Source organism: Pangasianodon hypophthalmus, chromosome 10, assembly GCF_027358585.1.
Source record: "Pangasianodon hypophthalmus isolate fPanHyp1 chromosome 10, fPanHyp1.pri, whole genome shotgun sequence".
Taxonomy (NCBI): Eukaryota; Metazoa; Chordata; class Actinopteri; order Siluriformes; family Pangasiidae; genus Pangasianodon; species Pangasianodon hypophthalmus.
In genome coordinates, this window is record NC_069719.1 from 12,589,248 (window position 1) to 12,615,670 (window position 26,423).

General features: G+C 39.8%; 4 protein-coding genes and 1 long non-coding RNA gene across 13 annotated transcripts in view; 2 read left to right on the forward strand and 3 right to left on the reverse strand.

Moving 5' to 3' along the window:
* The first annotated feature begins 1,803 nt into the window (after positions 1-1,803).
* si:ch73-242m19.1 (uncharacterized) lies at positions 1,804-5,334 on the forward strand. Its single transcript, XM_053237443.1, has 3 exons — positions 1,804-2,066; positions 3,553-3,733; positions 3,891-5,334. The coding sequence occupies exons 1-3, from the start codon at positions 2,023-2,025 to the stop codon at positions 3,942-3,944; spliced, it is 279 nt and encodes a 92-aa protein (XP_053093418.1). The 5' UTR covers positions 1,804-2,022; the 3' UTR covers positions 3,945-5,334.
* On the forward strand, positions 5,234-17,369 carry ddo (D-aspartate oxidase). Of its 5 annotated transcripts, none has more exons than XM_053237442.1 (6): positions 5,234-5,398; positions 14,827-14,875; positions 15,044-15,227; positions 15,368-15,476; positions 15,612-15,788; positions 16,005-17,369. In XM_053237442.1, exons 3-6 carry the CDS (start codon positions 15,056-15,058, stop codon positions 16,561-16,563), a joined length of 1,017 nt encoding a protein of 338 aa, XP_053093417.1. In that variant the 5' UTR covers positions 5,234-5,398; positions 14,827-14,875; positions 15,044-15,055; the 3' UTR covers positions 16,564-17,369. The 5 variants fall into 5 exon arrangements, with proteins under 5 accessions (XP_053093417.1, XP_026789479.3, XP_026789480.3 ...); XM_026933680.3 differs by lacking the exon at positions 5,234-5,398 and adding an exon at positions 11,317-14,702; XM_026933678.3 differs by lacking the exon at positions 14,827-14,875 and having other exon boundaries at positions 5,236-5,398.
* On the reverse strand, positions 6,132-11,237 carry zbtb24 (zinc finger and BTB domain containing 24). 3 transcript variants are annotated; one of them, XM_034308106.2, is made up of 6 exons: positions 11,068-11,237; positions 8,883-9,792; positions 8,621-8,788; positions 8,352-8,519; positions 7,810-7,891; positions 6,132-7,702 (listed from the first exon to the last, which is right to left on the reverse strand). In XM_034308106.2, exons 1-6 carry the CDS (start codon positions 11,092-11,094, stop codon positions 6,808-6,810), a joined length of 2,250 nt encoding a protein of 749 aa, XP_034163997.1. In that variant the 5' UTR covers positions 11,095-11,237; the 3' UTR covers positions 6,132-6,807. The 3 variants fall into 3 exon arrangements, with proteins under 3 accessions (XP_034163997.1, XP_034163998.1, XP_034163999.1); XM_034308107.2 differs by having other exon boundaries at positions 11,153-11,203; XM_034308108.2 differs by lacking the exon at positions 11,068-11,237 and adding an exon at positions 10,494-10,613.
* LOC128319128 (uncharacterized) lies at positions 14,740-15,490 on the reverse strand. The gene is made up of 2 exons (XR_008302515.1): positions 15,352-15,490; positions 14,740-15,243 (listed from the first exon to the last, which is right to left on the reverse strand). It is a non-coding gene; the product is annotated as an uncharacterized LOC128319128 (long non-coding RNA).
* A 4,726-nt stretch (positions 17,370-22,095) lies between the features above and the next one.
* sash1b (SAM and SH3 domain containing 1b) overlaps positions 22,096-26,423 on the reverse strand; it is a 63,030-nt gene continuing 58,702 nt past the window's right edge. For all 3 annotated transcript variants that reach the window (XM_026934004.3, XM_026934005.3, XM_053237441.1), the window contains 3 exons: positions 24,753-25,582; positions 23,720-23,851; positions 22,096-23,626 (listed from right to left, as the gene is read on the reverse strand). In XM_026934004.3, the coding sequence (XP_026789805.3) occupies positions 23,585-23,626; positions 23,720-23,851; positions 24,753-25,582 (1,004 nt within the window). In that variant the 3' untranslated portion in view covers positions 22,096-23,584. The remainder of the gene's footprint in view (positions 23,627-23,719; positions 23,852-24,752; positions 25,583-26,423) is intronic.

Below are 26,423 nucleotides of genomic sequence, written 5' to 3' on the forward strand. Positions count from 1 at the left end.
GAAACACCCAAACTACAGTAAGGCTATATACTCTAGTGACCTACATTTTATGCCACAATCTTGATTTATAATCTTGTGGACGTTAACTGGTTATATGTTATGATCAATTCACAGTCAATTAATTATAATTTGAAACATTTAATTAATGTAAATGTACTTATATTTGCACTGCAGACCAATAAACAGTGTTTGTACTGATTATAAGACGCAGGTCTACTGCTATTGAAGTCTTCCTAATTCATGTCTGCTTCAGTAAAGTGAATGACGTGGGACTGAGGGAGTAACAGAACAGATATGGACATGTTTCTATCGCCATCTGCTGGTCAAAAACAGTAAAGCAATTCCCAAGCGTCTCTTATTTTTTTCTGAGCCAGAGGAGAGAACTCATAAACAATTAAAAGCGTTTTTTAAATTAATTTATTTATTCTACTTACCCTATAATCATATTTCAGTGAGTATACTCATATTTTTGTTATCAATTTCAATGACTGTAACAATTTTTATGTAGGAATCCTGTCGTTTTTGGGGGATTCCATTCCATAGGAAGTCAGCAGATATTTATAAGGTAAAATACTGTATAAAATATAGGCCAAATGTAAATACAGGCTAAAAATGAGTAGTGTGAAGCAGCGAAAGAAAAAACAGGTGCATTTCTATACACACCAATGTGTTATCACTAATTTTAGGAGATGATGATGATGATTGATGATGATGATGAAGGGAAATGTCATCAGCTCCAGGGAGTATTGAGATTATTTTATATTAAAATATATCCTGTAGTCCAGAAAAGACAAAAAACAAACAACAAACAGGAATGGAAGAGGGGTAGGGAAAGCTATTTTTATGCAAATTATTATATGCTTTTGTTGTTTTCCCCCAGAAAACACAGTTAAAGCAATTCATGAACCTCTTTATGATAACAGCATCATTACCAGCTGCATTAAAACTATAAAATAATACAAAATAATGTAAATATACCCTGCATTTTAATGAATATCAGGAATATGGTTCTGATAAATAAATCTGATGATACATGAAATAAATTATATTTATATTTATATTATTGGATAAGTCTTTTGAATCTGCACTGTGCTTTTGTTTACAGTCTGCCTTGGGGTTTTACCCCACCATGAGTCTGCTCTGCCTCAGATAACCCTGATTTTTTTTTTCTTTTGGACTGTTTGACTTTGATTTTGCAACTATTTTCACTCTGCACTTGGATCCAACCCTGTCTCTGGACATTGGTACCACCATTCAGTTCACATGACCAGTTAGGTAGGCTGAGTATAACAACTAAATAAGAACTAGGAGTAACAACTTTGCAGTGGTTATAGCGAACACCACTGCTATTTCATAAAAGTAAAATAATAATAGAATTCCAGACACACTGGCTATATGTCATGTCCTAGGATTTCGAGAACCACCACCTTACATAAAAGTAACTCTTATGTTAGATTAAATGCACTTGAAGGGAATTTTACTTGGACATTCTAGACATTTCAGCCTCATCCAAGGCAACAAGCGTTGTCAGCAGATGGAAAGACTGAGATGCTCATGATGTTCAAAACACTGCAGGACAAGGAGCAGAAGAGACTCATTAGCATTTTTATTTCCCATTAGAACAGTATTTAACTTTAATATATCCTCAGTGATATTTTATTTCTACCAGTATAGGTTTCCACATTCTAGATGTATACAACATTTGCCATGAAAACATGTACGTGTTTGTGTTGCAGGCTTGTTGCCAAACTCTTCAGCACACCCATCAGCTCTCCATGACTTTTATCTAGAGAGCATGGCTTCCACAGGGAACCCCAAAAGTTCCCTCTTATGCTCACTGCTGATTGAGGAGGATCAGAAATGATCAGTAATAAAATGGAATTTCACTCACTGTGATGTGCAGCCAGCGAGCAGCTTCAACTTGTTCTGTTCTGTGAACTATTGGACATTCCGCAGCAGATTGACACTCCATGGGAGCCTGGCAGCCCAGAGCTAGTAGGACCACTTCAGCTGCTCAGAAACATGCTCATCCGGGAGTTCGAAATGGTAGTATGCTGTATGATCAGGTATGTGTTTGGTTATATTTGGTGCTACAAAACTCTGATTTAAGTTGGTACATTTGGTACACAGTGATGAGCAACAGCCTCAGATGAGAAGTCTGTCAGTTTCCTCTGCTTCAGCCAGTCTTGTCTAGAGGCAACTGAGCTGTTCAAGTACTTCAGACTCAGTTACAAAAATGCAAGACCTGGTTCCCCAGTGGTGCAATGGTCTAGACATTCACCCAGTTGTTGGATGACTGAAAGTTTGTATCCCAACAATTCCAGACAATTCAAATTCCAGACGGAGAGTCCAGTAGAGTATAATTATCCCTGCTCTATTGGTGGGAAGGACAGCCTTTTTCTTTCCCCTGTTGATTAGCATGGCACTAGCCAATCACCAAGAAATGTCAGTTAGTGCTCTCTTCCAAGCACATTCAGCTGCCTATAATGCTGCTTGAGAAGCAGTTTGAAAAGATGTGCTGGTTGGCTTTTCCTGTTTCTGAGCAAGCATGCATTAGCTTTCACCATTCCAGATTGATAGCTGTAATGCGACACCTGTAGATTTCTGCATACAGCTAATGTTACTGATGGAATCTCATAAAGTACTTCAGTTCCTGTTAAAGTCCTCCAATTTACATTACCAGTGTGTGGAGAATACGGGCTCATGTTACAGTGATTCTCTGATCAGGATGGAGGCTAACAGGGCAATGCTGGGTGTTTCTCTGCTTCATAAAGACAGAGAGATTCAGGTTCTCTACAGACTTGCAAATTACAATATCTTTTCTTTTCTTGTTTATTAATTGCTAACCACATCTTTTCAAAGTGCTGCTCATACTGCATAAGACAATCAGTGGAAAGCACTATGCACCCCCTTCCACATGCATGAACTCACAGACACCCACGATTGGCTAGTGTCACCCTGATTGATAGGTGATATAGGTAATTGATAGAGTATTCATTCCACAGCTCTTGGACTCCTGGCTATGGATGGCTGTGGTATCATGAGGATTCAAACTCTCAAGCTCTGGATGATCAGGCAAACACTTTGCTGTTGTGCCACTTGGGAGCCAGATGATTTTTTTTTAATGCTTCAGGGCTCCACCACCTTGTGTTCAGAATCTAGACACAAGATAAACATGACAAGTATAAAAGCTTGTTTAAGATCAACCCAATAAGGTTGTCAGTTTTGCTTAAATACATTGTTTCTATCTATTGAGCTGTGGAAAACATGAATAACATGGAAGATCATTGTGCAGCCAACAATCACATTCACTCTGTTGACAAGCAGAGGGATTTCTCACTGCTGTGGAAGCTGGTAGTCTTTAGAGAACACTGGGAAGGAACCAACTAGAGCTTGAATAAACAAATCCTGCTTTGTTCAAGTTTTCCCATCTCTACGGTTTTGTTTGGAAACATTTCAACCAATACTTCTTTTCTTCTCATAATCAGACATGTGTAATAGAAATGCATGTGTTTAATTTGATGTATGATGATTATTCATGTTGACTTGTAGTAGGATGGAGATTTATTACCTGAGTATGAGAGCTGTGGCTCAGCAGATGGGGAAGAAACAGGAGTATGAGGCTTTGCTGGCGGACAACCAGCACAACCAAGCTGTTCAACCCCCTCTAGGAGCCATGGATTTTGACGTCAAGAAATGGCAGCTAGACACATTTCTTGTTTACTATGTTGTGGTACTGTTACTAATTCACTTTCATATAATTCATATAATTTTTTCATCATCGTTTTCTGACCGTCAGTTTTTTTGTTTTGTTTCCATTTTTCTTTAAACTGATTGTGAGTAGGATGGTATTGCGTACATGTCCTGATCTGTTTGTTTATGCGGAGCAGCTGCTCAGGCTGTTGGAGAGCACAAAAAGGACAGATCTGATCAGTGGAGGATAAACAGGGAAACGAGTGTGGTGATGTCAGAGCAAGCCCAGCATGACATGGCCCTCCCCACAGGTACACCACACACTGTTGTACTGAGCAGACTCATCAGAAAGCAATGCCCACTGCGGGAGGCTGGGAACTGAGCCTGGCTTTCACAGAAAGGAGCAGTCTAAACTTTAAGGGTGTACATCCAGAAGCATGAAGTCAAGGGCTTAAATGTCCATATGCTACATGGATTGATTTCTCTGTATGTTCAGAATCTGGACACAAGATAAACATGACAATTATAAAAGATTGTTTATTATTAACTTGACAACTTCTTATTTGTGCTTAAATACATTGTTGGGGACGGGGGGCAACTTCATCTAGTGGTGTGGAAAAGAGAATGAAGGACACATACAAAACACACAAATATATATTAATGTTAATATAACACTAAATGGAAAAACTAAAAATGGACAATGAATAATAAGTCATTTTTAATGTCTAGGAGCTTAGAGGTAGCACATCATTAATATATGATGATGATGATGATGATGATGATGATGCAGGGGTTCCCGCAGATGATGTTCCCCATGGTCCACCTGCAGGAGTGTATGACTGACCCTGGCTGTGCTATGATGAGTAGTGAGTGCAGTAGCTTCCTGCTTTACTTCCAGTTCTACAAGCACCTACTACAACAGCAGGGCAAACTGCTCTATCAAGTATTCTCCTCATCTCAGCACTCATTCTGTGCTCTGTCTACAGAGATCCTCTAAATAATGTTTAGCTAATTGTCAAGAACATAAAGAAGTTTGAAACTACAGTTGCAATCAAACAATTGCTACAATAAGATATACAGTGGGCCAGCATACAGACCCCCAATAATTCAAAGAAAGACCAGTAATTGGATGTATTGGATGAATAATTGGAACCAACTCTCTAGTAACTTTCCTCTCCTTCAGGTACTCACAGTTTCATTTATTTTTATCAAGCTGCACCTTCTATATATGTATATGTTTCTATTTCTATATCTGCAGGATATTACGACACTGTCCTCTAGCAGAGATAGTAGCAGAAATACACTATATGGCCAAAAGTATGTGGACACCTGACCACATACGTCACTCTCCATCCCACGTCGTCTAAATCGCTTCTGTTTTGTGCCGTAGAAACAACATAACTTGTTCCCATCTTTAGACATTAGCTATGTTTCGACACGAGAACGATTGGAGAGCTACGCAGTACTGATCGCACAACTGTGCTCTCGCGATACTTTGGTGTATAGTTATGTTGTTTCTTTCTACGGCACAAAACAAAGCGGAGAGTGACGTCAGCGCTCCCGAAAACGTTCTTCTTGTGTCTCATGAAGGGAAGTTACACCGTTTGTTTTAAGGGCTCAAACCGGAACAAATCGAACACACAGCCAGTTTGGAGCGATTTGGACGACATGGAGTAGAGAATGACGTCACGGCACCTGAAGGAAGGTTAGTTGTTTGTTATATTTAAGAAAAAAATCCTTGGAACCGCGTTTCTTTTAAACAGCACAAACCTGCACAATTCGAGCACAAGCGAATGCCGTCTGTTTGGGGTGATTTAAACGACATGGCGTGGAGAGTGACGTCACTGCTCCCAAAATTCTTCTTGTTATATCTCGGGAAGGAAAGTAAATACAGGGTTTGTTTTAATGGCACAAACCGGCACAAATCGAGCACAAAAGAACGGCACCAATTTGATACGATTTGGACGACATGGGGTGGAGAGTGACGTCACACAGCCAAAAAAATAATGTTTAATATCTTGAACGCCAAATCAGCACAAACGAATGGCATAGTTTTGGTAAAAATGTATTTATATGGGGTGCCAACTTCACAGAGCCAGGTTTGGGTCCCTTAGTTTCAGTGAAGGAAAATCTTAATGCTACAGTATACAAAGGCATCCTGTAAAAAAAAAAAAAAAAAAAAGTTCCTGTACAACTGTGTGCTTCCAACTTTGTGGCAACAGTTTGGGGAAGAACCACGTGGGTTTGATGGTCATACTTTTGGCCATATAGTGTATATCATGTGTCATCGTGTGTCATCCTGCATTTATGCACGCACGCACACACACACACACACACGTATTTCTTTAAAAAGTAATAATTAATACATTTTCATGTTTAAATAAATAAATTATTAAAAATAATCTAATTAATAAATAAATGTGTGTGACAAAGAAAAATGACACTGTTAACATCTTTATTGACACTACATCTGAAGACTGAGACCAGTGACAAGAGACTTGTTTGAAAGAGCAACAAAATATTTATTTTGAAAAAAAAAAAAAAGAAGAACTACATCCAAAACTCTGAAAAGTCTAGAGACCTCTTAATGTTATTTAGGTAGGTAAGAGGTAGAATTCCACCTTTGAGTTGAACATGGCTGGTTTAACTCTTTTGGTGGTAATTCACAGAGCTTGCAGCGCCAGTATTTGGAGACAACAAACATGCTGTTACCCAGTTCCCATTCTAGCACCTTAGATCATAATAAAATCATGCTTTCATTCATGTTATAACATCTTTTTCACCAGTTTCAGCTGAATTTCTACATGTGAGCCAAAACTTCGTAGAATTTGTTTAAAACAGTTCAGTTTAGAGGGCAGAGATGCATGTAATGTATTTTTGATCAACGTACCACAGGCACTTATTTAATAAAGTGGCGAGACATTTGTCATGAGATGTGCTGAATTAGGCTTGATCCTTAGCCACCTTGTATAAACTGACCACATGGTGTAATGTTGTTATTAAATCATCAATAAAACGTCACTTTTTGGGCCAAATCGTACAATCTGACAACTGATGAATAGAATAATTTGTCCCATTGCACAAGCATGAAGCTTATTCTCTTTCGTCTTGTCCTTAGCTCTGTGGGGCAAGACCTGTGGTATAGAGGTATGAGACAGTACCTGCCTGGATCTGGAAGGTCTGTCCCTGGATCTGTGTGCTGGGGATCTGCTCGCTGGTCTGGCTGATGGAGATTGGCTGGCCGGCTTGGCTGCTGATATGGATAGCACCTGTGTGACTCTGGTTGTGCTGCTCTCTAGGAGGCTCCTGTGTAGCAGAAAGCTGAGGCATGGCCTGCTGGATCACCTGCAGCTGCTGAAGGGGCCGTGAGCTAATTTGCAGCTGTTGCGGAACTCCGTGCTGAACCTGAAAGTGCTCCATTGCCTCTTTAGTCAGTGTGATGACGTGCATTGGCTCAGCTTGCTCGCTGCTCACCTGGCCTTCGACCACACTGATGGTCTGGATTTGTGCACTGGGGTCTAGTTCATCCTGAGTGACCAGAGCCAGGTTCTGGATGTGTGCAGAGGGATGAGTGAGAAGGGTGAGGCTGGAATGGGTCTGGCCTGCTGCTGCCAGTTCCTCTGGCCCATTCTCAGCAGTGATGATGCTAATGCTGCCCGGCTTCTGGCCTGCCACTAGGTTAATATTGTCCACTTCACTGGTAACCACTAACTGGATCTCCTGCTCTGTGTGAGTGGGCAGCTGGTACTGCTGCAGCTCCAGGACATTGTGCATCTTCTCATTCCCATCCATGGCCTCCACTGTGGTTAGCTGTGCGCCCTCCACATCTGGCCGCTCTTTATTGTGCGTTTTAGTATGCGCTTTTAGATTGTCCAGACGGGTAAAAGAAAGACTACACACAGAGCACATGTAAGGCTTTTTTCCTGTGTGCGAGGCGACATGGCGTCTTCTGGCGCTAGGATCAGAGAAGGACTTGTTGCAGATGTTGCACACATAAGGCTTTTCTCCTCTAAACAAGAAAAGATTAAGGATAAGGAACACATCAGTATCATCACACACCAATGTTTATGCTGTAACTGATTCAGCAATTTCCAAAGAATAAAGAGGACTGTCTACCTGTGGATTCGGATGTGTGTCTGCAGGGTGCTCTTGGCAGTAAAACACTTTCCACAAATCTCACATGTAAAAGGTTTCTCACCTAAAACAAGTAAATAGTGGCTGAATATGAAATGTATCTCTGAAGCAACTGTCAGTTGTTGGCCAGACTCTGAGGTAGCCTTTTGTGCTTCATGTCCCTTTTTTTTTTTTTTTTTTTTTTAAAAATTTGGAATAGCAGATGAAACAGTGACTCATAAACTCTAAGTAAATTGTGCATCCAGTCAAAGGAAAAGTGAGCTAAAATTGACAGGAATGATTTCAAGACACTAGGACTGACGTTGTTATTAAGGTGAGAGGAGGGGTAACCAGTTATTAGATAGAAATGACACATGCCACTAGCTTTTCTTCTGGGAGCTTAAATGGGGTATTTCATTAAGTAAGTGTACATATGGTTATGTACAGTTTACAGTAAACAGCAGTGATATTAGCTGTTAAAACTTGACTAAGAGTGTAATACAGTATGTGTTTCATTACATATTTGAGCCCGGCTGTCCTGTTACCTGTGTGTGTTCTCAGATGCTTCTTTAGTTGTGCTGCATCCTTAAACCTGTGGTGACATTGTGCGCATTCAGGTAATGCTTTTCCACTATGAACCCGGTAATGACTATTTAACTGCCTCTTCTGGCTGTATGTTTTCCCACACTGGTCACAGTTAAAAGATTTCTTTTCTGAGAAAGAAAACAGAGATACATCAAAATATATAACAGAACCTGGAATGCAATGGCTATAACAATGTATGGTTTTGAAAATTCCCAGCAGCTTTCCATACCTGCATGCAAGTTCATATGTTCCTGCAGGGAGTGCTTTGTGGAGAGAGCTTTAGAGCAAATGTTGCACACAAATGGCTTCTCTCCAGTGTGCATGCGCTGATGAACTAAAAGGGTGTGTTTCTGTGTAAAGCAGTTTCCACAAACATGGCACCGGAAGGGTTTTTCTCCTATGTAAGGACCATAAAAAAGATATCATAGAGGGCCATTTAAGATACATATACATTAGTGAATGACACCAATGAAATCTATTTAAAGATTCACCTGTATGAGTTCGCTGATGTATTTTTAAAAACAGATGGTTTTTAAAAACTTTGCCGCAGTCATCACAGCGTGGTTCTGTGGCTGGGTATTTCCTCTTTCTGCCCCTCTTTCCCAGCACTCTTCCTTCACTAATTTCATCTCCTAGCCTGTAGCTTTTTAGTTTCACCGGCTGCCTTATTCGGCGCTTGCCATACCGGGGTCTGTCCTCGCTTGGGTCATAATCAGCGTCATCTGAGTCATTGGGAAGGGGATTAGAGTTGCATATAGGTTCTGTGGACTCTGGGGAGGCCAAAGACAAATCCACTGTAGTTTTAGCAGGTTCAGGATGAAGTCTGTTCTGTATTTCACTTGATTCCTGAGGCAGTAGTACTAAGCCTGGTACCGAAGGGTTAGTGTTTTTCCTTGGCCGTCCCCTTTTGCGTTTGGAAGGGGTTCCATTTGTGCATGTGTCACCATCACCTACATCCGAGTAGACATTTGTTGCTGAGGCTGTGCTGCTAATTTGAAAGTCTGCATGGGCCTTGACTAACTCACTTATTTCTAGCAAGCGGGCCACATCAAGCAACTGCTCGGTGCTGCTCTCCTCCACTGCCACATTGGCACTGTAGATGAACTCCAGCACAGACGCAAAGGTCTTTGCAGCCATGCCGTCCAGCCTATATACAGTCTGACAGGCCTGGTCTTCAGCAGTGAACATTAAGGAGAAATATTCACTGCTCGCAGCCAGCAGGGCCTTATGTGCCTTAAAATGCACATCTTCTACAATGAGGGTTATATCACAAAGCATTTGTCTTTTCCTCAGTGTGTCAAATTTATTAAGGATTGTGTCCTTATGTGATTTGGAATGAAAGGTCAGCAAGCTGGGAGCGTGGGTTCGTGTTCGCTCTGACATTCTGCTTTGTGTGGCAGCCTATAAAAATGACAGAAAGCCATCATCACCCAGAGACTTTTGTGTTATATAATATATTGTCATCGTATGGTTGTCATCAACCTTTAATATATGGTCAGTGGCGTAGGTTGCACAATGCTTATAGCACCTGACCCTTCATATGATTAAAGTTTTGTACCAAACATTATATTATATATTATATTATATTATATATATATATATATATACACATATATACACATACACACACACACACACATTATATATATATATATATATATATATATATATGTCAAAAATAAATATATATATATATAGTAAAAAAAACTAAAATCTGAGAAGATAAAAGTTTTTCAAAATGGTAAACACTGAATATACTGCATCTACAGATTAAAAAAAAAAAACAAAAAAACAAAACAATCAAGGATGGCAAGTTTTTCACTAACTAGGAAGTGAGAGCTGGCTCTGGCCCTTTCCCAAACACTTCCCTAAACCCATGCACTCAGATTACTTTGGGTTTAACATCATCAGTCACGAACATCCATCCATCCATCCATCCTCTGTACCGCTTATCCTACACAGGGTCACAGGAAGCCTGGAGCCTATCCCCAGGACTTGGGGCACAAGGCGGGGACACCCAACCCATCGCAGAACACAGTTGCACACACACTCACACACCCATCCACACACTACAGACAATTTAGAGATGCCAGTCAGCTTACTACGCATGTTTTCGGACTGGTGGAGGAAACCAGAGTACCCTGAGGAAACCAGTCACTAACAGCCACTAGTAAAATGAAGCAGCCTGATGTGTAAAAGAAAAGAGGTGGGCTATTTCCCACTCAGTGCAAGGATTTAAAAAAAATTAAATAAATAAAAACCCTTAATTGCCCTCCTCCCCTCTGAGAGTGCTTCACCAGGGGGACTACAGACCACATTCTGGCCATTTAAAATCACGTAGCAGCAAATGATCCATCAGGTAAGCTGACACGTTTGCTGAGCCTCGCTACCTTGTCGAACAAGTGATATGGTTTCATCGTGATTCACTGAGCTATTGCCTCTGGACTATTCACTGGACTATTCCCTCTCCACCGATTTCTAGGTGAGAAACTCAGTTACGTATTTTATATATCAGTGTCTCATTTCTCTGCTGCTTTGTAGCAGTGCACGCTAGCGGACTGACTATAAAATGAGCGCCATATTAACCGATAAGCGAAACTGTCTGTTCTGTCTTCATGCATCTCGAAATACACCGCGACAAGCAGCAGCGGAACACTGGATATAACATGCACTGACCTTTTGTGCATTTATTTTTACACACATTAAGAACCTGTCAAGGACATTGGCAGTAACCCTACATACAAAGCTTCCAGGACCTTACCTTAAACGGATCGCGTCAACAGCCGTAATATCGCGAGATTTCCAATTATGGCTCCAATAACTGAAACTGACGCCCTCTTGTGGCTATTTAACAGGAAACTGTGTTTTTCTGATAAAACAGCGTTAACTATAGTGAGTTGCTTTTAGCAGTTTTTATTAATGTTTTCCTGAAATTCATGTTAATGCATTGAGAAAAGGGGAAACAAAAACAACTCAAATATTTGAAAGTCAGTTCAGATAGTTTCATTTGAAAGTATGTAACGTCGTACAATAATCAGACCTAAATTTGTTTACAGTACGAAAGCCTTCACATATACACTCACTGAGCAGTTTATTAGGAACACCTGTACACCTACTGATCCATGCCATTATCTAATCAGCCAATGCAATGCATAAAATCATGCAGATATGGGCCAGCAGCTTCAGGTAGTGTTCACACCATCAGAATGGGGAAAAATGTGATTTCAGTGACTTTGACTGTGGCATGATTGTTGGTGCCAGACTGGCTGGTTTGAGTATTTCTGAATCTGCTGATCTGGGAGTTTCACACACCACAGTGTCTAGAGTTTACTCAGAATGGTGTAATAAAGAAAAAACATCCTGTTCCACGGACGGAAACACCTTGTTGATGAGAGAGGTCGACGGAGAATGGCCAGACTGGTTCGAGCTGACAGAAAGGCTATAGTAACACAGATAATCACTCTGTACAATTGTGGTGAGCAGAAAAACATCTCAGAATGCACAACACATAGCGCTCCTTGAGGCGGATGGGCTACAACAGCGGAAGACCACGTCGGGTTCCACTTCTGTCAGCCAAGAACAGAAAGCTGAGGCTGCAGTGGGCACAGGGTCACCAAAACGGGACAGTTGAAGACTGAAAAAGTTTATCTTTGTCTGATGAATCTTGATTTATGCTGAGGCACACAGATGGTAGGGTCAGAATTTGGAACCAACAGCATGAATCCATGGACCCAACCTGCCTTGTGTCAACAGTCCAGGCTGGTGGAGGTGGTGTAATCAATCAAGGCTTGAATGCCATGTGCATCCCTTCATGGCCACAATTTACCTATCTTCTAATGGCTACTTCCAGCATGATAATGCACCATATAGCGAAGCAAAAGTCCTCTCAAATTGGTTTCATGAACATGACAATGAGTTCAGTGTTCTTCAGTGGCCTTTCCAGTCACCGGATCTGAATCCAGTAGAACACCTTCGGGATGTGGTGGAACGGGAGATTCGCAGCATGAAAGTGCACCTGCAAAATTCCTGCATCACCCAGGAACTGCGTGATGCAATCATGTCAGCATGGACCAGAATCTCAAAGGAATGTTTCCAACATCTTGTGGAATCCATGCCAGGAAGAGTTGAGGCTGTTTTGAGAGCAAAGTGAGGCCCTACCCAGTATTAGTATAGTGTTCCTAATAACGTGCTCTGTGAGTGTAAGTGGCTGTTTATATTAGTTTATTAATCTTCATATTTTCATAACTTATTTATAAATAAAGTGAATAAATTCATATAATTAGAATTCTCTAATGGAGTGTGTGCTCATGTACAGGCCCACATACATTTCTGATGTATGCGCATTATCCATTCCATAATCTTCAGTCTTGTATTTTCCTTGCAGTACTTTTTTATAATAGAAATGGTTCTGTACACCATAGACTCACTGTATGTATTAACACTTTGTTTGTGGACATTTATTAGATTTAATTCTGATTATTTGCTATAAAACAAGATCCATCAAGATGGCTGCCGAGTATTTTTAAACTGGCCCACTTTGGTGTAAAAAAAAAAAAAAAAACAAAGACAACCCTGGCAATCTTGTTATTAACTCTCCTGTCCACTGCTCCTCCTCCACTGAAAATGTTCAGAGGGAAAATAACCTTTGAAGTGAGATATGAGCACATATGAATTATATAAAATGGTGCTTTGCAGTGTCACTAGCAATTAACAATATGTTCAGCTACCATATAAAGATCTGTGCCCTTTTTGCCGTGCTCCAAAATCTAGTGGAAAGCCTTCCCAAAAGAGTGAAAGTTATTAACAGCAAAAGGGGTCTAAATCTGGAATGGGAAGTTCAAAAATCACATATGGGTGCAATGATAAAGCAAGTGTAACAGACTCTGACTTCTGCATTTTTTGTAGGACTGACGCAACACAAGTTTCGTCAAAACGGTGTTTTACATATGAAAAAATAACCAAAACATGCTGCAAAGCCTTTTTTGTCTGACACCTCTTCCCATATTACATTAGCAAATAAGGCACAGATCATTAAATGCTAGATGAGCATATCGTTAGTAGCTAGTAACGTTGCAAAGTTGTATTTGTTGTCATCACTTTAGGCCACTATATAGCCATTTTACTGTAAATTAAATTGAACATAATAAAACAACTATGTTGTTAAACTATGTTGGTAAATGAACAACAGAGATGATTGTGGAGTACAGAATACATACATTATATAGCCAAAAGTTTGTGGACGCCTGACTATCACACCCATATCCCATTACAGATTTAGTCCCCCTTTGCGGTTATAATAACCTCCAAGTTTCTAGGAAAGCTCTCCACTAGATTTTGGAGCACGGCTGTGGGGATTTGTGCTCATTCAGCCACAAGAGCATTAGTGAGGTCAGACACTGATATCGGGTGAGAAGGCATGGGGCACAGTTGGCATTCCAGTTCATCCCAAAGGTGTTCAGTGGGGTCGAAGTCAGGACTTTGTGCAGGACACTCGAGTTCTTCCACTCAAACCTTGGCAAACCATGTCTTCATGGACCTCACTTTGTGCTAAAGGGCACTGTTATGATGGAAAAGGTTTAAGCTAGCCCACTTAGTTAGAAGGGAAACTGTAAAGCAACAGAATATAAAGTTTTATGGATTGGGAAATTAAAATCTTTGTCAGTATCATTTACCTTATTATGCATATAACAATTCAGTCATAGCAAAGGGCCTTTGGATTGCAAGAGATTTGTTTCATTTAATTATGATTCACAGATGACTTGACAATATGTGCCTACTTCTTCCAGTCTTACATTAGCATAAGGGAGCACCATCACTACAACTGCTAAATCTGGAAATTAGGCTCTGCTATGAAATTGGAGATGTACAGAAGTAAAGATCTACTTTTACATGTATTTCTGTATGTCTGTAATTTCATAGTGGAGACTAATTTCAGGATTTACATGTTATAGTGATGGCATTGTGGTCCCAAACAAGCACCCTTTGCAATATATCTGAAAACAGAAATGGTTCTATACATTGTAGAGAGGCCTAAACTGCCTGCATTTAAATAGACCAATGCCTGCATTTAAATAGACCAATGTCTGTATATTCTGTATATGAGTGGAAAACATGGTGTCATGTGTGGAGGTGTCTCTCTTTAATACTGACTGCAGCTTCAGTCACGCCCATCAAAAGTGCCTTGCCATTTTTTTTTTAGTTTGTTGCATAAGAGACAATCCTGTATCTGGGAAGTAAGCTAAAATACATTGCACAACCTTTTAGCTGTGCAGTGATATTGCTTAGGTGTGGGACGTGCATGGAGCAAACAGGTAGGGTTGCTTTTATTAAAATAACACAAGAGACGCATTACATTTTTCTGTCATATATTTTAACTGTTGAAACTTAACTGTACAATGTGCAACTTGACCTAAAATGGTAATAATTGTTTTTCAGTACTGCTCACATGGACAAGAAAGAGTGATCTTTGCTCTTTGATATAAATGTAACTATCCTCGATTATAAATTAACTTGTCTTGTATAGACACTTTTTAATGTATCAAAGTTTAACATGTTCTAGTTTATGAGTCTGAATGAGGCCACTAGAGAATGGGTTGGCTTGCCAGGGCTCATATATAACTTGGTTCCTTTGGCATTTTATCCATTGTTGCAGTAATACTCCAGAATGAAGAAGGTGAAAGTTGTTGTAATTGGAGCAGGTGTGGTTGGGATGTCTACAGCAGTGTGTATAGCTGAGGCTTTGCCCTTCTGCACCGTCACCATACTGGCTGAGAAATTCTCTCCAGACACCACCAGTGATATAGCTGCTGGGATCCTTCTGCCCAAGGAGATTCCAGGTAGGAAGGACTGTTACTAAAACACAACAAGCATGTTTAGTTCTAGGGAAATGTCTAAAACTCATGAAATGCTCATAAATGCTCGTAATAAAATGTTCAGTGATGCACAATGTTGATCTCTCACCCTGTGCATGCACCAGGTGTTCCTCTGGAACGTCAGCAGCGTTGGTTTAAAGGCACATTTGATCATCTGCTGGCAATTGCTGAATCACCGCTGGCCTCAGAAGCAGGAGTATTCCTGAGCTCAGGGTATTGTATGAACCTATACTCTGGACTGCATCATAAAAATACAGTGTAGGATAAAGAGGAGTTGCTCTGTCACAGATACAGTTTTCATGTACTATAGATTATGTTCTCTAATAATTCTAAATCTAATTTGTCCAGATACCAGGTATTCAAAGAGGTCCCTAGTATCACAAAACCATACTGGGCTGATACTGTGTTTGGATTTCGGACTATGACAGATCATGAATTAAAGAGATTCCCCAATCATAAGTTTGGTCAAGCTGTAACCACTATAAAGTGTGAAAGCCTCAGATATCTGCCCTGGCTGGAGAAAAGGTAAATATTTCTTCTTTCCCTACTATTAATTGAAAAAGAGTTGAGCGAAGGTCATAGTACAGAGCAGCAAAACATCCTTTAGAAATCCTCTTTAACATTACCTCCTGGGACCTTGTTGAGTCTTTTACTGTAGTATGTCTGTTTGTCTGCCATTTCTGTTATCTTCTTATCTATTGTCTGATAAGTGAGTTGTTAACAGTCTGTTTTCATTAAAAGGTTGACAAAAGCAGGCGGTCGGATGAAACGAGAGAAAGTGACTGACCTTCAGCAGCTTGCTCATAGCTATGATGTCATTGTCAACTGCTCAGGCCTCGGCTCCCGTTCTTTGGTGGGGGATGAGCAGATCTACCCAGTACGTGGCCAGATCATCAAAGTTCACGCTCCCTGGCTGAAGAATTTCATTCGTGATGGAAATGGAAATGCCTACATCTACCCTGGCATTGACTACGTCACTCTGGGGGGTACACGGCAGGTCAATGACTGGCGTTTGGAGGTGGATACGGATGACAGCAAGGGCATCATGGAGCGCTGCAGTGAGTTTGTACCATCCCTAAGGACCGCTCAGGTACTGGGAGAAAAGGTGGGTCTGAGGCCTGGCAGAAGCAACGTGCGTCTGGAGAGAGAATGGCTGCAGGTCCAGGATCGGCAGGTGCCACTGGTGCACAACTACGGCCATTACTCCTGGGGCATCTCTCTGAGCTGGGGCACTGCACTGGAGGCACTGGACTTGGTGAGGAAAAGTCTGCATGAGAAACCACCTCGTGCCAGACTTTGAATGGACAGAAGTCATATAGACATGCTAATTAAATAAGCTCCCTGAACAAAAAAATTACTCTGCAGCAGGGGTTCCAAACTTTTTTCATGGGGGCCAGATTAGACTACATTAAAATACCCAAGGTGTATATATATATATATATATATATATATATATATACATAATTTTTGTGGAATTACTGCAGCAGGATATCACCTAACAGCTGTAGGTTGTTATTCTCCTTCTTCTTCTTTCCAGCTCTTTTGAAATCACTCCCTCTCACTGTTAACTTTGCACTTTTTGTCTGTAGCCCTGACTAAATATCATTCAGTAAATTAAAGAGAAAAAGTTAAAATTCCAGTTAAAATCTGTCCCTGGGCCACACTTGGCCCTGGGGTCAGACTTCGGACACCCCTGCTATACAGTGTCAATATGTTGCAGACCTGGTTGGATATACAGTGGTGTGAAAAAGTGTTGGCCCCCTTCCTGATTTCCAATTTTTTTGCATGTTTGTCACACACTAATGTTTCAGATCATCAAACAAATTTAAATATTAGTCAAAGATAACATGAGTAAACACAAAACACAGTTTTTAAATGAAGGTTTTTATTATTAAGGGAAAACAAAATCCAAAACTACATGGCCCTGTGTGAAAAAGTGTTTGCCCCCCCAGTTAAAACATAACTTAATTGTGGTTTATCACACCTGAGTTCAATTTCTCTAGCCACACTCAGGCCTGATTACTGCCACACCTGTTTGCAATCAAGAAATCACTTAAATAGGACCTCCCTGACAAAGTGAAGTAGACCAAAAGATCCTCAAAAGCTAGACATCATGCTGAGATCCAAAGAAATTCAGAAACAAATGAGAAAGAAAGTAATTGAGATCTATCAGTCTGGAAAAGGTTATAAAGCCATTTCTAAAGCTTTGGGACTCCAGCGAACCACAGTGAGAGCCATTATCCACAAATGGCGAAAACATGGAACAGTGGAGAACCTTCCCAGGAGTGGCCAACCGACCAAAATTACCCCAAGAGCACAGCGACGACTCATCCAAGAGGTCACAAAAGACCCCACAACAACATCCAAAGAACTGCAGGCCTCACTTGCCTCAGTTAAGGTCAATGTTCATGACTCCACCATAAGAAAGAGACTGGGCAAAAATGGTCTGCATGGCAGAGTTCCAAGACGAAAACTGCTGCTGAGCCAAAAGAACATAAAGGCTCGTCTCAGTTTTGCCAGAAAACATCTGGATGATCCCCAAGACTTTTGGGAAAATACTCTGTGGACTGACGAGACAAAAGTTGAACTTTTTGGAAGGTGTGTGTCCCATTACATCTGGCGTAAAAGTAACACCGCATTTCAGAAAAAGAACATCATACCAACAGTAAAATATGGTGGTGGTAGTGTGATGGTCTGGGGCTGGTTTGCTGCTTCAGGACCTGGGAGACTTGCTGTGATAAATGGAACCATGAATTCTGCTGTCTAACCTCAAGCTGAAGTGAACTGGGGTTCTGCAGCAGGACAATGATCCAAAACACACCAGCAAGTCCACCTCTGAATGGCTGAAGAAAAACAAAATGAAGAATTTGGAGTGGCCTAGTCAAAGTCCTGACCTGAATCCTATTGAGATGCTGTGGCATGACCTTAAAAAGGCGGCTCGAAAACCCTCCAATATGGCTGAATTACAACAATTCTGCAAAGATGAGTGGACCAAAATTCCTCCACAGCGCTGTAACAGACTCATTGCAAGTTATCGCAAACGCTTGATTGCAGTAGTCGCTGCTAAGGGTGGCCCAACTAGTTATTAGGTTAAGGGGGCAAACACTTTTTCACACAGGGCCATGTAGTTTTGGATTTTGTTTTCCCTTAATAATAAAAACCTTCATTTAAAAACTGTGTTTTGTGTTTACTCATGTTATCTTTGACTAATATTTAAATTTGTTTGATGATCTGAAACATTAAAGTGTGACAAACATGCAAAAAGATTGGAAACCAACACTTTTTCACACCACTGTAAATTGGCATAAATCTGCTTTGTCATATTCTGAGGTTGTGTTTTGTACTTCATGTTGAAACAGAACACAACACTAACACACACTTATTCTAAGATAATAACTGTAGAGTGCATAGGACCAAATCTGTATGTGACGTCTGAACAGGATGGAACACACAGACACTTTGACTGGCCTGCACTTCACTAGACCTCAATCCTATTGAAAACTTGTGGGATTATTTGGAACAGCAGGTACAGGACACTGGTCTAATCTTTACCCAACAGAACTGATGCCTTAATTAAGGTGAGTGGAGGCATAAGTATTAGGCAAGAAATGACACATGACTGGGTGTGCAGTTCAGCTAGTTCGCAGGTGACTATTGTGGTGTTTATGCTGCTGTTTGTTGGTTTATCCTTTTTAATAATCCCACTTCTACTAAACACTTCTGAATTTTCAATAGGATTGAGGTCCAGTGATTTTGCAGGTCAAAGTGTCAGAGAGGCCATCATGCTCATTGAATGTCATACAGATTTGGCAGTTGTAGTAACCCTGCAGTTATTATTCTGGAACATAGAAATGTCAGCATTGCGTTGTTTTTACACAAACTGCAACCTCAGAGCCTAGCCAACAACTGAAAATCCGACTGTACAAGTTTTACAATTACCTTACATTCATTCAGGTGCACTGCCTATTAACATTATAAAATACTTGTGGATGCCATTCATTTTTAGCTGGGGAGCTTATTTATCATTATTCATTTACCAAATTCATCAAATTAACCTCATCCAATTTATGACTGTTTCACTTTTTTTTGCAATAGCTGCAGTAATGAGAACTCCCAGCAAACTATGAGCTAACACAATTATTAAAACTGTGTATTTTTTTTTAGTTTAGCTATAGCCTGTGGTTCCTTTTGCCTTTGATAAATGTAAGTGATTTATAAGTGCAACAAACAGGTAGAGTCAAAAACAGTAAACTAGAATTCTATTAATAGCATAAAAAACTTGCACTGTGCTAATCAGTTATATAGAGCACTGGAATTTCAATAATAATAATAATAATAATAAAGGATAAATGATGTAAAGAACACCACCACAAGATGGCTCATGTGCTCATCAAGTGTAAGTTATTTTAACAAGCACATTTTTTGATTAACTGAAACTTTTCCTCATCTGACTTTGTCATCACTAAAAGGATCTACATGGTTTAATTTCTATTTACCTTGAAGTGTAGTTTTTAAAAAAGAACTTTCATTTTTAGATGTGCTAAATGATACAAACAGTTCTATAGCTTCTTTTATTCATGGGATGCATTTAGACTGGATCCATGTTGTCAAAAAGAAATGTGCATAACTGCAGAGACAGAAACAAGAGAATGAAGCAGCCTTTAGAGAGGTTGCCAACGAGTAGTTACTTGTTAGAACTTGGAGGAGAATGAAAGCATGCTGGAAATAAGAGAATGGAAGAAGAGGGCAAGAAAGATGAGGAGAATGACAAACTTGTAGAACTTGGATAGAAGAAAGAATTTCACAGTTTGGTGATGAGAAACATAAGCTACAGACGACAGAAAAGGAAATTGCTTGGCTGATGTTGAAGTTAAGAAGAAAGGTTTCTGTGAAACTGAGAGGAACAAGAGAACAAGGCAAATAATGGCAGAAGACAAGCATAAGATGGAACTGAGTGCCAAGAGGAGAAGGATGATCTATCCAAAGAAGATATATCTCAAGTCAGTGATGTGCCAGAAGGAGAATGCATGGATATATAAAGTACAAGTATTAGGACAGATTAAAGGAGAGAGACAAAGGGAGGCATTCTTCTACATATTGCCATCTCCCACTCAGACAGGAACAGAGCTGCTGGCAAAGAAAGGGCTGGTGGTGTGTGAATTTATGGTGTACAGACATCAACATCCACTCCAGACTGTGAATTCCTAACATCGAGGCTCTTACTCTATCACTGCATCCATTTAATCTGTGTGTACATTCCAGCAAGCGCCAACATAAAGCAGCAGTAAAGAATGTCCAGCACATGCAGGGGAAAAGCCCAGACACTCCCTGTCTTATGAATAGGGGACTTTCATAGTCTCGTTTAAACAATATGTAAACATCGCAACCACATCTGATTAAACATTAGAGGTTTGCTTCAGTAACATCACACATGCATACAGTGCCACAGAACTTCTATTGCTGAGTCTCACAGAGTCTCACATTAGGGCCTTTCGCACCGCTTTAGTTCCAGAACTAAATTTACACTACTAAAGTACTGGGCGATTTTGCGCGAACTATTTCCCAGCACCATTTAAAGTGTTGCATTCGCACCGACAGTGGCACTAGGAAGTGACGTAAGCCGGTCGACAGCGACGTCATTTGTGCGCGGCGTTCAACAGCGGAAACAAAGAACAACAACGTAAACAACCGGAGGATGGAGGACGCTGTGATCGGAGCTGTGTTTTTGTTGTGTCTCGCGGGTTTCACAATAATGGACATGGAATGTCGACGTATACATAAAGCAAAATAAGTCGGCACTACAGTATGTTTACACGGCGTTTTAAATCATGGCGGGTGAGGGCGTTTTCGTACGTTTGGCCAATCAACGTCTACTTACGTCACGGATAGTGCCAGTTGTGCTGGTTAAACCCTGCTCCGGAGTAGGAGCTAATTTGGTTCTCGAAAAAGGCAGTCCGGTACTAAAATCGCACCCAGCTCCGGAAGTGCGAAAACGCCAAAAAGTGGGTAGTTCCACAATTAGTTCAGGTACTATGAAAAGGTTCCCGCGGTGCGAAAGGCCCTATACTCTAACTTCTCACAGTGCCAGCCCATGGTCAGAGGATGCCATTGCATGTAAAAAACAAGTACCTTTGATTCTGCCATGCATCGTAAAGAAAAAGCTCATTAATACGGAAAAGCTTTGGGTGATACTTAGTTCTGGGGAGTGTTTTAGGTGTTAACCCATAGTATTGGGTCTCACATTGACTACCTCACTTAATCTGTTTCCCCCTGTTTCCTTGAATCCGATTGGCTACTATCAGTGTTTCAGTGTTCTACAGTGTGTCCCAAAAGTCTCCATACATACAGGACTATGTGGCAGCACCAAGTCGGTTGTGCCTTCGTCAGTGGATGTTCATGGACGTCCACTTCTCGGTTGGTCCTCAACAAAGTCTTTTTGAATTTGTTAATAAGTTTGGCGGCAGTGTCGTATGTGATGGACTTCAACAGGAAACATGGCAAGCACATCACAATCTTGCGACAGCGTCCCGATCCAGCCATGAGAATGATTTCAATACGATCTTCTTTTGTCAAAGGCATTCTTAAAGGCTAACTGGAAAAAAAAAAAAAAACTAAGTATGAAAAATTTTGGAAGACGTTTTGCTAAAATGTGTTAATTTCCCCTATGTATGGAGACCTTTGGGACACGCTGTATTTTTGTAGCTAGCTGCTAAAGTTCAACCTGGACACTGAAAAACCGTTTTACAACACAAAAATAACCTAATCTAAGAATCCCTTTATTATAGTTAAATAAATCATAAGACTTCTTGATTGTTGATGTTTTTTTTATTATGTTCTTCCTAAGAAGTTATTTAAGTCCATTTGTATAATCTACACACGACCATTAAAGCCATTTCAAAGGATTAAAGTATGTAATGACAATACAGAGAGTATCCTTGAATACACCCTGTAACAATGAAAAAAATAATAAATATTTAGCTTGATAAACAACTTTTTTGAGAAAATATATAGAAATAAAAAGACAACAGACAACATGCTTTCACAGACATATGAAAAAAATCCAACATACCTAGCCTTGTCTTTTACACAAAGTAAGAGGAATATTTGAAAACTGTTCCCTAAATTTCAGTAGCAAAGAAGGGTATAACCCTCAATCTCAATTTAGAACAGAAAATGTATGGATTCTTCTTTCCATGGTCCTACATACAGGACTAAATACAAAGTGTTTAAAATTAAAGTAAAGAACCAATTATTTATTGGAAATTATTTAAGAAAAACTAAATTGTGCAGGGCTTCACTGGAATTGAGAACCACTGACCTAGTCATTTCATAATAAAGCCAAGAGCTCAGGTATCTTTAATCACAATCTTCATTTTTCAAGGTGAAACTAAACACATTTTAAAACAAATGCAAATTCACAAGTCATCATAGAGAGCTCCTATTTTATATTTACACTTGAAAGGCAGCAGTTGTACTTCACAATTAATCACATTCTAGTTTACAAGTAGCATGATTTAGAGATTTAAAAACTTTCCAAGATGCTGATCTGGTGCTGGCTAAACACAAGTACTGAATTAATTGTATTCTATATAACCATGAAAAAAAAAATTACAGATTCAGAGCAAGCATGTATCTGATTTCACAAAACTATTTTTCAAAACCTATTAAAACATTAGAATAAAGGCTGGGCAACATCACAATATCAGCGATATTGCAATATCAGCAATATTTTTTTTATATATTTTTAAAACTACTGTGATTAGAAGCAGCTGACTTAAGACTTTGTACCGAATATTTAAAAATTGTTAAATGTTAAAATTTAATTACAGAAATTGTACTTTTTTTCTCCTTTTTTCTGTGTTTAATAATTTATTTTTCTAGACAATAAATAAAAGTATCACCTAGCTCAGTATTTCACAGATTTTTCATTAAATGCAATGCTACTATTTTGCTGGAAGTTTGTTAGCAAAGCTAAATTGTGATACCTACATTTATCAAAGAAATGTTTTCAGGTATTGCAATATATTTTTTGTCATATTGCCTGCCTTTAATTAAAACTGCATTAAAGTGACATTAAACAAAAAGTCATTTTTGAAAAAGAAGTAAAATCTTAAATTGGCTCTAGTAACACTTGAAAAGTGTACAGATTTCCTTCATGACAGTCAGTAACATTCTTCATTCATTCAAACATTTTGGCATCAGCTGTGACTGCTGTGGTCTGGTGATCTGCTATACTATCAGACAGTTGATAGATCAAGCGTCCGTGCCAGAGAGTAACAGGTGACAACATGAAGCCCTGGGATCCAGCATTACTCAAAGGATTATAGCTTTATACAAATCTCTGATAATCCTCTCAGTGGGATCTGAGGAATAAAAGAAATGAAGATCAGAATGAAGAACATTCGAGTAACTTACTTTATGCAAGATGTGAAAAGTCACATCTATACTACACTCACTGCCATACGGTGCTGTTTGCGAAGCAGCTGGACTCTGGTCTGATCCATTACTGCAGCAATATCCCCTAAAGGCTTATCCAAATCTTCAGAGTATCTTTGAATGAGGGAGAACGGGACTCTGTAACGGCCATGCTGGAAAGAAAGGTAAGATATTTATACAGCTAAATTACATACAAACTGCTCAGATGCAGATTGATCACAATCCTTTCATTATATACACAATCATGTAAGTATATACAATAATTCATTGTATACCCATTATTGGCATTTATACCACAGTGCTGTGGAATGGTGGATTAATTTTCTATAGCAGTACAGCTCAGATATTAGTGCTGGCTGTAAGGTTTAAATTAATGCACTCATTCTAATACATTATCATTTCTATAGTAACAGCTAATTCACAGGGACTTGTAGAGCAGGCTTAGCATTTTTGGAAGGAGTCTCCAGTGTCAGCACTTTGTAACAGTTAGAGGTAAAGCTCTAACTTTCCAATTTGTGGTTTCTTGGTAAAAAGACAAGCTGTGTTTTTGTCTTATTAAATACAGAAAAAGAGAGGCTGATGAAGGACTGACTGTTTATATAAACAGCTGTTGTAATGTAAGTGATAACAGGACCCTAACTTTCTATAACAATACGGCCTGTCATGTTTTATTGCTTACATATAACAAGCAAAGATTTGAGTATTTGTTACTCAGTTTAATACATAATGTCTATGCAACAGCAGCGCTGCGCTCAGAAAAGGTCAGTTATGAAAGTGGCCACTGGAAACATAGCATGATTGTCAGTCAATTATCTTCTGTTACAGTTAGTGGTGGTAAGGAGGAACTGATTAAATTTTAATTGCCTGTCACAACTTGGGTATCTAATCAAGAGGCTGCTCAGTGTAACATCTGAATTGAGAAAATCAAAGATGTTTGTTCTGCTACCACGATGCGGGCAAAAAAAGACCTGATTCCCACAACACCCTTACTAAATGTTGATGCAAGTATAATAGATCATAATACATTATCAATTCCTGAATGTTATGAAATACCTTGTCAGAATAGGGCTCCTCTGTGAGGTCTATACCATCCAAGCTCAGCTTCTCTTCTACAAGTAAGTCCAGATTAGGTGATCGGGCATGCTGCACTTTCTTTCCAAGCCTGTGGATAAAAGGTTTGCTGGACTTGGGTATACCAGAGGCAGTGTCTGATTTGTGTGATACCAAGGTGCTTTGGAACACGTGTTTGTTGTCAGGGTTTGTTATCCCTTTGTCATTTACAAATGGCAGCGGAAGAGGTTTAGGAGGAACTGGAGGTTTTATGCGGTGTGAGTGTAAGGGAGGATCTGGTGGAGACGTTTCAGCACTATCTACAGGTACCTCCTCGCTCTCCACATCCGTGGAGGAGTCAACAGAAGGGAAAGTCAGATCATCTCCTGTGCCTAGCTCTTCAGAGTCATCCTCTTGGTTGGCACATGCCTGAGATGTTATAGCTTCATTCTGCTCAGCAGGGCTATAACTCTGCAGCAAAGCATCAGGTTCTGCTGATTGAGTGGGAGTCAAATCTTCTGGATTGTAGGGCTCCTTAATGTGGAGGAGCTGATAATCCAATGAAAGAGAGCGTTTCCACAAGCCTTGGGGAACAGGGATGCAAAGCAACTCATCATAGCTCTGACTGAGGGGTTTTAAGCTGAGCAAGGAGCGGCTGGTCCCTAAATGAACAGCTTGGATGGAAGTTATCTGGAAAGGTGGCAGGAGAGACTGTGGATCCTGCCTGCTGCTGGACTGGCCGAGAGGTGGAGTGGGATACTCAGGAGACGGGAGGTGACTGGACTCAAAGCCTGATGAAGACCTGCTTAAATGAGATGTCTTTTTGCCTTTCCCTAAAAAAAGAGCCATGCAACATGTGACTTACAATCCAGCATGAACAATATTTAAATCAGTATGCAAAAGAAATTACTAGATGGAACAAATAGTACTGAGTTCTCCATGCAAACACAGACACTTGACATGAGAGGTAGCATGCCTTCACACATACAGCAGATGGCACAGAAATGAAAAGCGAATGGAAACCGGCAGAAATAAAAGCAGATAGTCCAGACAAGTATGTTACAGCTGTTTATTCTGTAGCCTCTATTATAACTGGTCAGGAACAAACTGAGAACGCATATGTATATTTTTTCCCCAGTTAAGACATTTTCTTCTGTTCAGTTCTGTTTTTTTTTTGTTTTTTTTAAACAATTGTCCACATTTTCCTGGTCCAAGTAATTTCTGTAAATATATCAATTTTATCCTTTTTTTTTTTTACTTTGCATATAATAGAGGTTTTAGGCACATATGATACTGTGCAAATTATATTATTATATGTTTTAATAGAAAAATATACACAGACAAACAGAACAATTTCAAAAGTACAAGCATGGAAAATATGCTCCAAAGAGGTGACTGACATTTACAAGAGCATGTCAAAATCACTTTTGTTTTAGAGAACTAAATGAAAGCAAAACACTAAAATTATATATAATCATAATTCCAATTTCTAACAATGAATACTGCCTGCTAAGCAGTTAACTACAACTTTGTCACACTTTTGGTTCAACACAATTTTAGCCAAACACAAAACCCATTGTTGTTCATGGTCATAACAGAACAGACGGAACAGCAAGATAGATGCAAAGCCACCACTTCCTTGTACACAATGAACAAGATGAGACGGAATGTACT